The following is a 16917-nucleotide window of genomic DNA, read 5'->3' on the forward strand; positions in this document are numbered from 1 at the left end:
TCCACTGGAACTATTGTATTCAGGCCATCTGAGCCTTAACACCAGCGGTTCTTGAAAAGGACTCCCTCATCTAAGTCGCAGTGTGAGGAAATTGATTTCCATCCTCCTGAGAAGTTGGTCTATATCATTCACCTTTTTTTTTTTTCTTTTTTTGGCAAGCTGCAGCAAGAGGCAGATATGAAGTTTGAAAGGCATCAGAGAAGCAGGGTGGGCTATTGTCATGCCCCGGTTCTGCTTCTCCTCTCCACTGCCTCTCTATTCAGTCTGGCACTGCTCTGTTACGATAAGTACTATCACCTTGTGTGTGTTTGTGAGTGTGCGCGTGTGTGCAGTGTAGTGAGAGTCTCATGCATCTAATGCACCGTCTACTCCAAGACAGTGGGATTTTTTTTTTAAAACTTGGCCTAGTACAGATGCATCTCCTGAGCATGACTACGTTTTCATGCTCTTGCTACACATGACCACCAAATGACTGGAAGCCACAACTGAATGTGTGCATGTATGTCTGCAGCTGCCACTCCTTGTTTCCGAGTGCAGACTTCCATTCCCAACAATTTGCTGAAATCTGCCAAACATGCTTTTCAGGAGGACAATTCTGCTGTTACTTAGAGACAACATTGTGCAACACAGATAAGCACCCAATACCTCCAATAACAAGATATTATAGATATAATATACATGTTGACAGAAATAATGGTTGGAACTCTCCGTATGCACAGAAAAATACATACACAGAACCAAAATTGGAGGCCTTATTGCAGTTTACAAAGGAACTCCAAGACCTGAAATGCCTCTCTCTATATATGTTTAGCCCGTACACCCTCTTACTTACCATCTAACAATGCAAATATTATTGACTTTGACAGCATTTTCAGACCATATGCAATTTCAGCTATATCAATTACAATAAACTCAAGCAATTCATTTAACTGTGAATGTTCAATATGTTTGTCCTGCGGTGAGGCACAGTTGTTGGTCTGTTTTGAGCATTTCATCAACAGCTGAAGACTTGAGCTTGACAGAAACAGACATCGGTCGTGGAAATCGTGTTCCTGACTCTGACTCTGGGTGTTTTTAGGGCTCAGGTTTTGGTGTGGATTTCTTTGGAGATCAGCCATCCTGCAGTGACGCTTAACAGAGGAGGCATGAAAAGCCTGACAACATGATCAGCCACATATTGCAAAGACTATATCAAATAAAAATGGACAAGGACAAGCACAGTGCTCCACTTGCTGTTACATTCCTCACTAGGTTATGGCATACAGAGGCACATTTCCTTTACCAGAGAGAAAAAATGCAGATGTTTGCTCATTTTGTTACACCTTTTAGTTAGACTTCCGTACTCCATACTATCTTTTCCTTTAGTGGATGCAATGTGCTTCTATGGTGGCAAAATGTAGAATAAGTTTCAGCACTCTAGGGGTAGTGCAGCAGCAGTTTTCTGCCCTCTGTGTTCCACTACATATTTCCTTTTTTTTTTTTTTTTTTTACAGTAAGTATCATTACAAAACAGGTCAGCACAGCTGCCGGGTTAGATATGTGTCTATTTTGCTGATTTCCTCTTGCTGCCCTCCACAGTGCTGTAGGTCAATACAAATGGTAAATGTGTATTGGCTCATTTGAGGGATGGCAAATAGAGGCAACCAGAGGAAAGTTTTCTTTCTTTCTTTCTTTTTTTTTTGTGCTAAACACAGACATTTAACCTCTCAGTTTCAGTTATTCTCATTCAATTGCTCTATCAGTCCAGATCATTTCTAAAAGACAGGGGGAGAAAATGATATGGGCTGACCAACAGTGCAAAGGGGAGCAAGAAAATGTATCTGTCAGTCAAACAAGGAGGTTTTACTCCTGCTTACAAACACACACACACACACACACATGCACATACTTACGGACAGATAAAACCAATTGCTTCAGTCAATTTGAGAAAGGGTAGGTTTAAAATGAATGCCAAAATGGCAACAAGGAAGTTTTCTGATGTCACATTTCCTATGAGTGACAACAGCGCATACACGGTCTCACACATATGGACACACATAAATATAAATGTATAGAAATACAAACAAAAGTGACATATCATCTACCTCTGACAATCATCCATTGCTTCTTTTCCCTGCAAAGCGATGGAGAATCATTAATTTTCAGGCGCTGCTGTCCCCGTATCTCACACTCTCACTGAAAGCAATTCATTTGGCAACAGTTGCCAGTGAGAGAAGAAACATGGAACACTGAAATACTGCCATTAGGCAAACACTAAAAAAAAAAAAATACACTGAGCTTCATGGGTGATAGAAGAGAGTGCACAATGGAGATCACACCCTAGACCAGACTTAAGGTGGATTTGACTCGAGTGTGGACTTCTCTTTGGCTGCCACTGTACATGACATAAATGTAAGAAGAGAGAAATGTAAAAAGTAAGCTGCAGAAAATCACTTCAGATATCAGTAAGGAAAAGATTTCTTGGGACTCTTCAATTTCCTTTGTGCCCGCTAAAGCGTGTTCCTCCTCTCTGCTTTCAAACTAGTTCCTGGTCAAACTCTTTCCCTCTCTAACCTTTCTCCTCGGGATTTCTTTCTCTCAATGGTCTCACTTCCCACCCCACACTGTCCTTCTTCATGTCAAATTAAAGTGATGGAAATGAACTTGAGGGGACGCTAATTGCAATTGTCAATCCAATCTAGGTCGGGCCTGAAAGACAGGGGCTCCCTAGCACTTCATCAGTCTTCATTAATATTGAAGGAGTTTGCTGAGGAGCAGGGGCCCAACGTAATCTGCACTCATCTTACAGTGCATCAACAATTAGGAAGCTGGGGAGGGCACCAATGGTGCCTGAGGGACAAATATGCCAGTCAAGAAGAAGTATGAAGGAAGATGTCAGAGGATGGGGACGGAGTGCAGGAATAGATGCTGCCTTCAAATGCTGTGGGAAATTGCCAGTGGAGGCAGCTTCATATGTAACTTTTTTGTAAACTACATAAATGAGCCTGGTAGTGGTACAGATGGCAGCAGTAACTGTAATGGCGGATACACTGTTTTATCATTCAATTTCCTTTTTTTACTTCACAGAATTTTACCTTTTCATGCATGCACAGCATTTAAAAAAATCAGTCAACCTCTCAATGAATGAATAAGCAATGTGTAATGAGTTTGCTGATCTACTATGTAGTATTATATTTGTACTGCTGCTGCTTTACACTTTACAATCAGCAGCTGATGTAATCGAACTTTCATTGTCCCTGCACGCATAAGTTGTAACTCTGACATATTTCTGACAGGCACCTCACGGCGGCATAATGTTAATTTGTTAGGTCGACTCAGTCGCAATTTATGAACCAGCAATCAGTCTGTCATTGTGTCACAGTTACAGTTTGAAAGGCAGCGTATATCAAAATAAAACTGGGGAGGGAAGAAAGATGGAGGGATGATTTGTGATGAATCAATGACCCTGCCACACACACACACACACACACACACACACACACACACACACACACACACACACAGCCAGTACAAGTGCTGGCTGGTCATGCCATAGCAGGGTTTTCAGATGGTTGTTGCCCACAGACCCAGATGGTCAGTCCACCTCCTCTGGCAAGGCAAACTTATGCTTTACCAAGTGAGGTATACAAAGTGATCTGTCAGTTCAGCTCATAGACTGTTGTTGTTTGTTCCCCGCAGTACTGGGGCTAACCAACCAGCAGAGAGAGAAAAAAAGAAAACAGTGTCTGGAGGGAGGAGAAGCAGCCCCTTTAAAATGAAACTTTAGCTAAATCCCCTGTGTCAGAATCGGACTCTTAATCCTCCTTCAAGAGCAAGCGCTGCCATCGCAAACTTTTTTATTTCATTTTTAATTTTCATCAAACGTCCTTCTTTGTATAACCTTCACTTTGCTGCTACCACTCACTCACTCACTCCCGCTCTCCTCGTGGGTGTGTATTATGTTTGTACAGGGGAACAAAACATTTGATCATGCCCTCTAAGGTTAATGTCACAGCATAGAAAAGCAGCTCAGGTCAGACCTACTGCACTCTGCAACCTAAAAGTTTACTGCAAAACACTTGTACGGCCTGTGTTATTTGAGGAGGTGATTCCCTTTAGCAAATCGATTGCTCAACCCCTGAATCCATATGAACCCATAATTGGCCCCTTCACTCTAAAGTAAAGCTGGGTAAAAACAACTGGGACTCAAAGTAAAGAGAGGGAGGACATTACCTCTGCCTATATGTCTCCTCTCTAAGCTACTCTCTCCAGTGCCTTAGAAAAATACTGAATTTGAAAGGGACGACACCTATGACCAGGCTGAGTGGGGTTTGGGTGAAGTGGACAGACATGGGGCAACATGGCGAAAGAGGGCCTGCTCGCCGCTGAGTCCTCTGCCAAGTGGAAAATTTAACAGGGGGGTTGTTTTAAAGGGGATCTGACCTGCACCGGCCTGTAACTCTCTACACGTCGGGGGGGGCGGCCTAAGGCAGGAGAATGCACATGCTGCAAGGACGAAGAAGGAAGGAAAGGAAACCACTAAAACACAACCAAAATACAGAAATGAATGCACAACATAAAGTCCAATAAATTATCAGATAAAGGAACAAAACCCTGGCCTGATCCAGCTGTCCTGCCCCGTCCCCGACACCACCAGAGGTCAACCCTATACTGTGCGTATCGTATCGTGTATCATTTATCTTGCACTATTAGTAAACACCAAAAACACCGAATTAGACAGATTTGCTTGCATCTGCATACGAGCTTGTAAAAACAGTGTTTTAACCCGACATCTTTAATCTCGAGTCACCCTGTTGTCTCTGTTATTCCTGCTCACTGGTGCTCTCACAGTGGTTTCCATCTGGTACACATCACAATGACAGCGGAGAGGAACAAGCTTAGGGTCAAGTGAACACTTCACACAAGTGTCATTGAGGGCCACATTATCAGACCACCACCCTCATTTCTGACAAGTCCCCTTTAGTACATAGGCAGTAATGCATGAGCCATCCAAATAAAAGAAAGATGACAAGATGAATGCAATCATGCGGCCTCTATCTGTGTTCCACACTTCACTATTGCATTTAACGAGTGACCGGATCCAATTACAGATGCCTGTGCGGTGCAATGCAACCCTGCAATAAATACGTCCTTATATAAATTATTACGTTTTTGTGTTGTGTTTACTATTTTAGTTGTTTGCCTCAATCCAATGGTACATTTGAAAGATATAAAGATATTTCTATATATTTTTGTAGAGCAATACCTTATGAGGAAAGACAAAAATTTACTGGAAAAACAAGTGACTAACATGTTGCAAGAAAGAACAAAGGAGGTTGTAAAGAAGGTATTATCTAAATCACCTCTAATGCAAGTTGTTTGTTGTCCAGACCATTAGCTTCATCAACATTTTTTCTACCTGTTTCTTATACTAATAACAAGCCCGGTGTTATTCTCAGAGAGTCAAATACCACCGCTTTGTCACCGCCTTCAGCATCTTATACAAACCCGCAAGGTACCCTTAAGCATCTGTATGAGACGCACCGGGCAATCAACTAACTCCACTGTAAACCCATCTGTGGCAACATTAGATGCCAAGAGCAATTTGATGTAGTATAAGGAGCAAGAAAGTCCATGTTGAACGTACAGATCAGTTGTTCTGGGCACCTAATATTGCCATGGATGGATTTACAGTGGAGTTAGCTGAATTGCCAAAGGGCGTAACAATGCGGCAGTAACTGACACTCCGAGAATGAGAGCAGGTCGTAATAACATAAGGCCTGTTGGAGACATTAAATGTTATTTGTAAATGATAATTCCATAATTTATTTTCAACTGCAGGGACAGAGGTGGGGAGTCAGTGAATTGGTGATGGGCTGCTAAGCAATCTGATCACCACATTAATATTGAGGGGAAAATTACATGTTTACCAATGGTTGCAATGGCAAGACAAACAATCCAATCTGACTGCGGCTGTGAGTTCCTACTGAGACTGGGAAGAGATGACGAGAGGGAAAAATTAATATTTCATAATCACAGAATCCGTTTATGAGTGTGTGCGACAAAGTGACACAAGGGAAAAGAGAGACGCCAAAGCGTGTGTTTGCTTTCGTCCCACTCAGACGAAGAAAAACGTTACACTAAAATACGATGAGCTGGGCACAGCTTTCATTTCAATTTCTCAATGCGCATGCACTCAATATGTGAATGTATGTTCTGCTTATAATATGAAAGAAAGATTCAAAGCTTATGTGGGTTTAGGAGTAATTTAAACATTGAGAATGTCAACACTGCGTGTGGTTAAAGCTCACCGTTGGGCTGCTGGGTTGGATGTGCATATATGAGAGTGGGGAGAATGCCTCAGTGGTGAAATGCAGTTATTAATCACAGTGCAAGCGTTGATTCATCTGTCGTGGAGGCAGTTTGGAAGATGGACTCTATTTACTGCTAAAGCTGTTTGAGAGGCTTTGGGAGGCAGCCATCAATCTCTTGGCTATCTTGAAAAGAAGGAGCCAATGCACAGGCATCAGTTTCAATCACCTCCCAGAGACAGGTGGTATGGTAAGCTGCTGCACAATGGTTTTTTCTTCTTCACTCCTTCCCTTCTTCTCTACCTCAAGGTGAAGTCTTTCCCACCCTGGGGAACCATGTTATTAATGTGTTTTATCATAATAATAATAACATCCCCTAAAAATACACACTGCACCCTGCCCTCTTGCTCCCTTGCTGTTTGGCACCCTGTGTTCCTAATTAGCATCTTCAATTAGCCCATGTTAATTGCCAGCCATGGAGAGGTGGAGGAACCTGGCAAGTTGGCGCCACAGGGAGCACTTTTGTAAATGAGTGGCGGTGTAACGTAGAAGCAGGCAAGAAGAGAGGGGATTGCAGCCGAGAGCGTCTTTAACCTCAACCAGCAAAGAACTGCCTTATGTAATGTCAGCTTGTACAAACGAGACATTGTTAGAAGCAAACCGAAAAACTTAGGTAGGAGCGTGAATGTTGTTTTTAAAGAACAAATTGGTTCTGTGTAGTTAAACAACAATCACACTTGGTTTTTGAACTGCATCTCTCCCCCATTCCATCTTTTTTTTTCATCTGAGTCAGTGGGGCCTATTACCTCTGCAGGGGTCTAATGGTAGCACATTACCATCCATCGCTCCCTCTTTCTTAATATCATCTTGTTTTTGTTTTGCATCACAGGGGGTATTGTCAGTATTGCTCCGCACAATGTAGAACACTTAATGACTCTGTTTCATTTTGCTGCTTTGATCAGTCTTGATCTGTCAGTCCATACAAAGTAAATACACGTGGGAAAACGGGCTGTCCCACTGCTTTTACCTGATGTCAACAAATCACTTTGCCATAGTAACTTTAAATCATCGCTGTATGGAGCGAAATATGAAAACACTCTGCAAAGCCTCTGCAACCCAGTTCATTCTCACAGCAATACTGACCCATTAATGCAGTCAGCACTTTAGCGTAAACAGCAGGGGGGCTTCCCAACCCCCAAGATAGAATGGAATCAATTGAGGGTGGATGGCGTTAGCAGAGCAGAGTTCAGTCTGAATGGTCTAGGGTGATGTTCTTGAGAAATGGAGGGTCAACAGAGGTCAACAGTAACAGCTGATTTCACAAAAAAAAAGATTCCTCTCTTCAAATTTCACTGCAGTAACTTCTCTTGCCTCCCTCTGACCTCTCATTACAACACTATTACAGCTCAGGCCCCCTGAAGGGCCGGGGGCTGTCATCACCTGACACTGTGTGTGTGTGTGTGTGTGTGTGTATGCATGTGTACATCAAACCAAAATGGAAGTTAAGCAGCTCCCTCACCCAGAATAACATGCACTTCCTCAACAGCAGAGCACGATGTTCACCTCAGCCTCCTCTTATTCATTGACTACAACCAGCTGCTGCTGATAGACAGTGCTACAAATACTGTTAACACATGTCATATCTGTAGCTATCTCAAACAGCCTGAATCAGTTGGCTCATATGCTCCGTTTAGGAATGAAGTGACTACAAAAAATTGGCCTTCAATATCTGAACATTTTCCAAAGGCTTTCTGAAAGGTAGGAATTCACTTGCAGTGCCACAGCACTTTTCCTTCTCTGGCTGTGAATCATGTTTCATGGAAAGGAAGATTAACCAGATCAGGTTATTTGGATTTTCATTATTCTGTGCCTCAGACCACAATGGTACGAGTGTACAATCAGACACTCGGAGAAGAGCGGATGTCTGATTACCCCTGATTGGAAGAACTTTCCATGCTGCTTATCACTGGCTATGTAGATACTAATCCGAGCGCTGATTGGTTGAAAGGGATCTGAGCTCAGGGCATTCTCGGGGCATCAAGGTCAAATGAGAAGAGAGCAATAAGAAAAAGTTCAGTCTGAACTTTTTAGTCAGATTTAGACAAGTGGATGAACCATGCAAGATGTGGATGTCTGGATGGTCATTCTTATGCAGAGATAACTGGAGACATCATAAAAATGACTGTAATGTTCATGATCAGTGAATACAAAAATATGTGAATCCTTAAAATGTTTGTTGACCTGCTAGTCAGACACATGTTCCAGCAAAGTTAAAATAGTTTAGATCAATGGCAGTTTAACCAAACAAAGCATGGATGTGTGAGGTGTGTGTGGACATTTTATGGAAGTATTGGTAAGGCAGTGATTTGTTTGCAGTAAAACAATTCTGCTTTCAGCTATCAGGAGCTTCAACGACGGGTCAATTAGGGAAGTCACTTAATGATGATATAACAGAGATTAATAGGTTGTTTGCATGACATCACATCATTCTCTCGTTGTTGCGCGAACTGCAGACAGAGGGCAGGAAGTGATTTTCGCTATGACGTACTCAAAATGCCTATATTTTGTGTTGTTTACGGTTGCTCAAATCAATCAAACTGAGACACCACGAGGAGCTTTTATCAAGTACCATTAGCTATTGTTTTAAATCTTCGATGATAGATTTAAAACCTTTGCGAGTGATTAACCTAGCAAACACCCTTAATGTATATGTCAACATCTGTTGCTAGGTTTGTTGCAGTTTTCATTTCCTGTCCTCCATCTTAATTTAACATCACCTAACCGCAGACAACCCATTATTGATTCACTGCCATTAATAATTTGAGCAATACAAAGACAACATATATTTGTATTGCAACCAGTTTACTGTATCATTTTGCTTAGTCCTTACTCTGAGGAAGGTCAGGTCCCGACTGCGGTCGATGCTTGTGATCTCAAGGTTGCCCATCACGACTTCGCAGTTCTCGTAGTACTTCCTCAGGGTGCGGTACTGCTGATCCAGGTCAGACAGGGTGCTCAGCTTGTTCTCTGTACCAGCACATACTGGGAAAATAAAGGACAGAGGGACATGTTAGTGTTAATACAGCTATATTAGACATAGCAGGGTTTGGTTTAGAAAGCAGTAACACAAAGTCAGCCAACCAATAGTTTCCAAACTTTTATTGTAGACGTTAAAAGAATGATATGGGTCGAGGCGTTTCACTATGTATGTACCAGACCTGTGGCACAAAAAATCATTTGGAGAGAATGTAGTGTAAACATGAGCCCTGACACTGAGCTGCAGCACCTGCTCAGCTGGCCTGGTCATGTAAGACTAGGGAGTCACTGGCCCCACTGTACCCCAGCCTCGCCTCACATCGCCCCTCGGGGCACTCGCATCACAGGGGAGCTCTTTAGAGGCTAGCTGGGCTGCTCACTTGACAAGTAATTAAACAGACCCATTTCCACCCATCACACACCTTGCCCCCCCGCCCATGACGACACAAGCCATCTGCCCAATCAGCTGTTGCTTCCCACTCCAGCATGAACACACACACACACATGAATTAACAGACACAGACCATGTTGAGTCTGTGTGGAATCAGGCAGCTTTGTGTACAGATCAAAACAACAAGCCAACAACAACCCCCTGCAACTTCTGCAGTGGAAGGCTACCTTTACAGCATTATGTGCTCTCGCTGTTGTTTTAAGCATATTTTGCACAGCATCTGAACTGCGGCCAACTTAAAGATTTGTTCTTTTGAAGCATTATAATTTAGTTTCATTCGTATTGCCATGGCGATGCGGTTTCTCCCACCTGCACCCTCTTGATGACAGAGGTGCCATCAGCGTGACAGAGGGGTGGCAGGTCCTTCCCTGATTCTTGTCACACTGTCACCCATGAGCTGTTACCTCTCTCTCTGAACACCTTCACCCTGAAAGATCTACTGACGCTTTGCATTTTAATCCAACATCCCTTTCACCTCCTACTATACACTACACTCTGCTTTCCTTTTTCTACCACACACCCCCCTCAATTCAACCTGAATGTTCACAATCTACCCTCTTGGCTAGCAATAAACTAGGCCAAACTCATTTACCCTTTTTCTCCACACAGGCATTCAGTGGCAAAATCTTTCAATTCTATTTCCTATTTACTCCCCTCCATTACAGCACAGATACATATGGGAGAAGGAGGATTCTGCCTCAAGGCAACACAGGCTGTAAAGACAAATGGGACTGTGGATAAACACTTCCACATCTAAGCAGATATTAGATAAGTGGAGCTATTCCAATGTGGCCTGGACAACACCCGCACGAGCCGGTGGTGATTAGCCAGGTTTCACATAGCATAACGCGCTGCTCAGGAAAGATATATGGCAGACCTGGGTGTTTTCAATAACAGTTAGCGTGGGCTGGAGGGGAGCGGGGTGGATGGTAGGGGGGTCATAAAGTGAGGATAGGTGTAATAAACTGTTATTGCACCCTTGGGGCAGGGCGCCGAGATCAGAGGAAAGGGGCATTGTGGCATGAGGTGTGTGGTGAAATTTACTTTTTTCTACCCATTTGCGTCCTCGAGCATACCTTCAGTGAGCCTGCTGATTTTTGAAAGCTCTCCACGTGAAACCTATACACTTATTTGTTGGTGGCTTTTTCCACGTGTGATTTCTAATGAAACTAACTATGAAATCCTATAGCTGCATGAGCTTGAGGTGGTTCTGACTGCCAAGTGAACCACAACAAAACCATCTGTGCTGTGTGGGGCGTATATGGAGGAGGTGTGAACTGTTGCAGGTCTACAGCAAAGCTTGTTGATCTGACTGGTGATATGTCTGCGTGTGTGTGCATGTGTGGGCAGACTGTAAATAATAGACCTCAAGGTATATTTCCCCCCCTCTCACTGCATGATCGAATCCATTCGTCTCCATGCTCAATATGTCACATCTGAGCCCGAATATCACAGTAAAGGTTGTGTAAAGCACAGTGTCTGGCCTTTTTATTGGCACGGCCTGCCTTCCCAGGACGACATGCTATAAGACACTGAGTCGACTGTTTAACAAACTGCCTGTAATGCAGATACAGACTGCAAGAACAGGTGAATCCTCTTATGTTTAAAACTTATGGCTGTTCTGTAAAAAGAGAATCCATCTCATCTGTTTGATGGATTTCACACTTAAAGCAGACAATGCCAATGAGATTAAATGTCTCTCTTCCATATATGTAGTGTAGTTTTGCCCATGTGAGTGAATTGATTTTGTTTGTTTGTTTGCAAGGAAATTCTTCCCAGAAGTGATGGATTAAGGCAATGGATCATAATATTTCAGGTTTTTCCAATATATGTAATTAATGAGAAGATTATGAGACGATGGGGTGAAATGCTCAATTTATATGGTCCAGAAGACAATTCACATTTTTTTTTCCTGCAGTGCCTTGACATAGACAGCAAGCTTGTGAGCGGCCTTGTTTATCATCACATTTATTTTTAAATGATGACAAAAATACTTTAGTACGGGTAAGGCAAAATTGCATATTTATTTACATAACAGGACCCAAAGGTTTGGTGCACCCAAATCTATAAAACAGATCTACAGACATTGATGGATAGATACAAAGAAACACAGAGAGATAGATAGGAAAGCTACCTGTATGTGAGAGGAGATCCCAGACTTCCCATTTCCTGTGAGAATGAAAAGAGACTCTCTCTCTTCATCCATCTTTCTCTCACAAATCAGTCGCTAACTTTCTAATGGACAGATGGGTTGGTGGCTGGTTCTAAATGACTTCCATACAGCCTCCATGTGTCTCCAACAGACAACCGCCAGACAAGACCAGAAAGCATCCATCACTGTCTCTGACACACATCACAGTGTCATAGTCGGCCACAGAGGGAATGCAAACAGCCAGTTCTTTACATAAAAACAAATACTCATTTAAGTGTTTGCAAAGAAACCGAAGCACCCCATGGTCGCATTTTCATCAATTCTAATTTCATAAATATCCTCATCAGGATAACACAGGCACCGCACCCTGTGGTTTCTGCTCACTGGCCAATTCATTTCATAGGTAGCTCACACAACAACTTCATCAATAGTGCCTTGTGTGATTATTGAATGCCTATAAAGCTGGCGAGTCTCTGAGGTTTATAGGCTCCTGCCAGGGAAGCTAGCAAAAGGTCACCCCAATAGCCAGTAACTGACTGAATTAAATAAAGTTGCAAATGTCACTTCCATAAGTAAACACTGTCAATAGCTGAGCTTGCCTAACGTGCCTTGAATAAACAGGAGGACTTTGTAGAAGTTGTACTCAAACAGTGTCTTGCACAGGACAAAAATACTCCCTTTTCTGTCAGGCACAGTGAACAAAAAGTGTCACATCCGAGGTCGGAGCTGTCCTTTGTCCCCTAATGGCCCCCAGATGAGCTTTGCTGGCTAAGTATGAGTTACAAGCCACTGCTTCTGACGGTAATCATTGCCCAGATTATTGTCCATCTGCTGAGCGGCTTAATAAGCATCAGAAACAATAACTAGATGAGTGTTCGTGATGACAGCACAGTCGAGTAACGCTAACCTCTCACTGCCCTCCGAGCTCTGGTCACCTACCAACCATGCTGTCGCTGTCTCCATATGGTCGACCATAAATTAGCATTCATGCTGGTGCACACAGCCCTAACACCTCGTGGGAGTTTTCCACAGAGGCTAGCCTGCAGCAGAACCTGTCTACATTGCATGTATCTGATGCATTACAAATTCGACTAGTAAGTGGTCCATGGGTATGAGTAGCACATTTCCTGTATTGTTCAGTCGTGCTGTCCTCATGAACACATTTTCTTGCAGCAGGCAGCTGTAAACAAGCGCTGGCAAACAGACCTGCACAGCACCACACGGCAGACAGACAAGCCACTAGTGGGCAAAGAAAGTCAGACATTAAGGAAGTGAACAGCTAGATATTAATTCTCAAGAGTTGGCAGATGCCAAAACTGAGCTACAAATAGAGTGAGAGTAAATAAATAAATTTATACATTTGTCAGGTGGCCAGAAACACAATGAAATGCTAATGTTGCGCCATGCCTGCTGAATGTGTAAATCACACTGGTTTTCTAACTTCTTAGCCAACTTCATGAGGTGATAATATGTCGGAGCTGTGTGTTTTGGAGGTACCCACAATAAAAAGAAAAGGAAAAAACAAAACAATGTGTTCAGTAAACTTAGTTAGCCATAACAGGTTCACAATATGATCGCTTTTTTCCGGTGCTGGGTGTTTTTGGAAACTTAAGTTTGTCTTTCAGCTACAGGTTACTCTTGTTGGTTGCTTTATGTGTAGAGGTTTTCTATGTTTTCTGATCTTTATGCCTTGATCACACTGTATTTTTGGTCTTAATGACACACTGTGATTTTAATTTGCATTCTTGTTGATGTATTAATGAGGTCCCTATGAAGAGTAGCGACCACTCTGTGTAAGCTAATGGGGTGTCTTTAACAAACAATAAAGAACAATATGATCTCAGTCTCCTGCTATCGTTAAACGTGTCAGGCTAACCCTGCAACAAACCACAACAAACTGAAAAACAGCAAAACCAGAGTTTTCCAATGCAAACGTGAGCGTTAATCCATGTCACATATATACATGAGCACCTCGTGGCAAGTGTGCAAAGATGCATTTACCTTCCATTACAATCTTATTGAATTGCATTACATGTCACACACGCACACACCCCTTTTTCATGTATCATTACTTTTTGTATCATTATCTTTAGTTATTAAACTCTCGTTCACCGGCATGCTTTCTAATACTTCAGCTGTGACAGAGTGCTTAGTGATACTTTGCTTCTAAATTAAAATCCCGGTGTTGCAGGAAGCAAAACACAAGGAGGGAGTGCAAGTTTTGAGTGGAAGCATGCAAACAGTAATCAGGCTGCCACTGATAACACACTACTGTCACCTATGTCTGTGTGCACGCGTGGGCGTGTTTGTTGTGCTGCTGCTATGAAAGGAGGAAATTAACACAACTTATTTTCTAAATCAGCCATTCAGGGGGTCACCAAGAAGATTTCTGTCAGGAAGGAGAACCAGTCAGTCCAATGCCTAATTCCCTCTCTCGACCTTTCTCTCTGTAGGATTTAGTCTCCAGACAAGAAAAATCCATCCAAGTCACAGGAGAGTGATTGGCTGACACTGACACATACCTCATTACCTCAAATCCACTTGCTGTTTCGTCTTGACTGAAGGCGCTGCTGACAGTGGGTCGAGTGAAAACCTTTTAGGCCTCACACTGACCACTAGAAATGCGTGTGAGAGTGTGTCTAAATGTGCACACATGACCCTCAGTTTAAGCTTACCCTTGTAACACACAAGTGCATTGACCAAGCTGATTTACTTTACAGAAAACAATTCAGTATGCTAGTTTTACTCTAAACTCTGTTCCAACTCTATCAAATTGAATTTGGGAATAATAAGGCTCTGGAGTAGATGCACCGTAGCCTAGTTTTAATGCTTTTTGGCTGTTGTGAGGTACGTGAGTTAGTTCAAATTAAATATTTGCAAAGATATTTTTTCCTATGCAGTAACATGAAGGAAGCTTAGAGACTGTCAAGTATCGACAGTATGAAGTGGCCTCTGTCTGCACGGTTTAAAACAGTCAACCAGTCCGTTTGATTCTTTTTCCCTTCATTATTTAAGATTGTTTTGTGAGTTGCCATTGCAACCACTTGTTAAGTACAATTACAGAAAATACAGTTTGGCAGCTATGACTGATGGAGCTGTTTTCCAAGCATTGATTTTCTGTGGTTTATTCTGGGTAGATTACAGAGAACTGAGAAGCTCTGAATGAGCACATTGAGGAAAGCATGCAGCGACCCTGAAAACTATGGTTGTCAGTGATAACCGATTTTCCCTGGTTGCTCTTCTTACACAGAAAACAAATGGGTGCCCAGTGACTTGTGAATATATGATATGATAAAGTTTTATCTTTGGGGGTGGTTAGGGTTATGACACAAACACAAGGCAACAACTAAATCACAAGCCGAATGACTGGAAACCAACATTCATACAGTTCCTCTCTGACTGGTTATCAGGCACAAATTAGGTCCTGTGATCAGTGATGGTGAGCTGATGTACTCTTTGTGACATTGATGAAAGCAGGTGAAATTAAATAGCAAGTATGCCACATGCCACTGGGATGGATGAACTCGCAGGCAACTTCTGTTCTGGAATGAGCACAAAATGCAGATTTTTTTTCAGTTTATCAAATGTGGAAGTAATTCAAACTGCAGGCTGAAGCTACAACAAACATAAAGCCTTGACATTTTACTGAAAAGAGTGTCAGTTCTCACCTTTATTTTTCTCCTACTGTGTGATTTTGAAAAAAGTAAACAAAAGAATTCACTGAAATTAATTGATCTTGGCAGTGAAGAAGACAAAGGAGATCCGGCTGTGTTGATAAGAGGAAGGGTCGAGTATCTCACACATATGTGCACGCAATATTTATTTGTAATTCAAAATTTAACTTAAAAACAATTCTCCCTGAGAGTGAGTACGTGATCCAGCTGCCGATACCCCACCATAATACCAATTATGCTTCAACCACTGGAGGGCAAAATGAACTGTGTTAAGTTGACGGTAAGATACACATACTTTATGGTGCATTAGCCCTCATTACCAAAGAGGAGCATGGAGCTTTTCTTAGGTAGAAGAATTGGCTGCTGCTCCAAGATTCACCTAACATACCCTGTGTGGTGTCAGAGTGAGTTCACTTTCAGCTGTGAGCTTGCTTTTAGTGGGAGTCAGGAACCAGTTTCTCCTCTGTGATTGGCTGGATCATGGCACTCAAAACGCAGCTGTGTGGCAAGTTCAGCTTGTTGAGCGGAGAGGAATTGTTGACCCTCTTGTCAGGCACCTGTATTCTCTCTCCTCCTGAAATTTTACTGCAACAACAATGCTCTCTCACTTCGACTTCTAGAGAGCTCTTACAGCTCAGCCAACTCCAGCGCAACCCTCGCGGCTGACTTTGATGGTGTTGCTGACAGTGTGAACACAGGAAGATAAATGATTGAACAGGGTCACTCGTATGTTATGCTTTGGGTCATCCTGACTCAACGCGTTTGGACTTCATTTCCCTTAAAAATTAAGTTTCTGGTGTGCACTTATTTTCAGAGCAATAATCACGTATGCAGTAATGGTTTCTCTGGCAATGTTGCGTTGTGCTTATATAAATCATTAGAGTCCTACAGTGAGTCTAAATACAGTCAGCTTTTCAATATGTCAATAAATTACTCCCAACATGTGAAGAGTGAATTGCAGTTCGACCTTGGGCTGAACTGGGTGTGTGTTTGTGTGTGTATGCAGGCACAATATGCATACACTGAACGTATGTGCGTGACCACACACGCATGTGCAAGTGTGCATTTGAGGTTATATGTGTGATTATTCTATTTCACAGCTAAACCACCTGACTTTCCTTGAGCTTCAGGCGGAGGCTCTCCAATCACCGACAGTTTTCTTTTTAGGTTGCCCAGGGAACTTTGCCTTTGCTCCTGCAGTCTCAGAAGCTTCCAGCTAACACAAGATGGGGCGAAATTTATGCTCTTTATATGCTAATAGTAGAAACGGTAAAGCCCTGGGGGGGTTCATATCCCAACAGTCTGCTAAAGAGA

The 16917-nt window shown here is 42.6% G+C and overlaps 1 protein-coding gene across 2 annotated transcripts in view; it reads right to left on the bottom strand.

Annotated features, from left to right (window-relative positions):
* The window catches only part of erbb4b (erb-b2 receptor tyrosine kinase 4b), a 297664-nt gene that overhangs the window by 147467 nt on the left and 133280 nt on the right, over nucleotides 1-16917 (bottom strand). For both annotated transcript variants that reach the window (XM_076746331.1, XM_076746332.1), the window contains exon 2: nucleotides 9181-9332. In XM_076746331.1, the coding sequence (XP_076602446.1) occupies nucleotides 9181-9332 (152 nt within the window). The remainder of the gene's footprint in view (nucleotides 1-9180; nucleotides 9333-16917) is intronic.

Source organism: Chaetodon auriga, chromosome 13 (genome assembly GCF_051107435.1).
Source record: "Chaetodon auriga isolate fChaAug3 chromosome 13, fChaAug3.hap1, whole genome shotgun sequence".
Taxonomy (NCBI): domain Eukaryota; kingdom Metazoa; phylum Chordata; class Actinopteri; order Chaetodontiformes; family Chaetodontidae; genus Chaetodon; species Chaetodon auriga.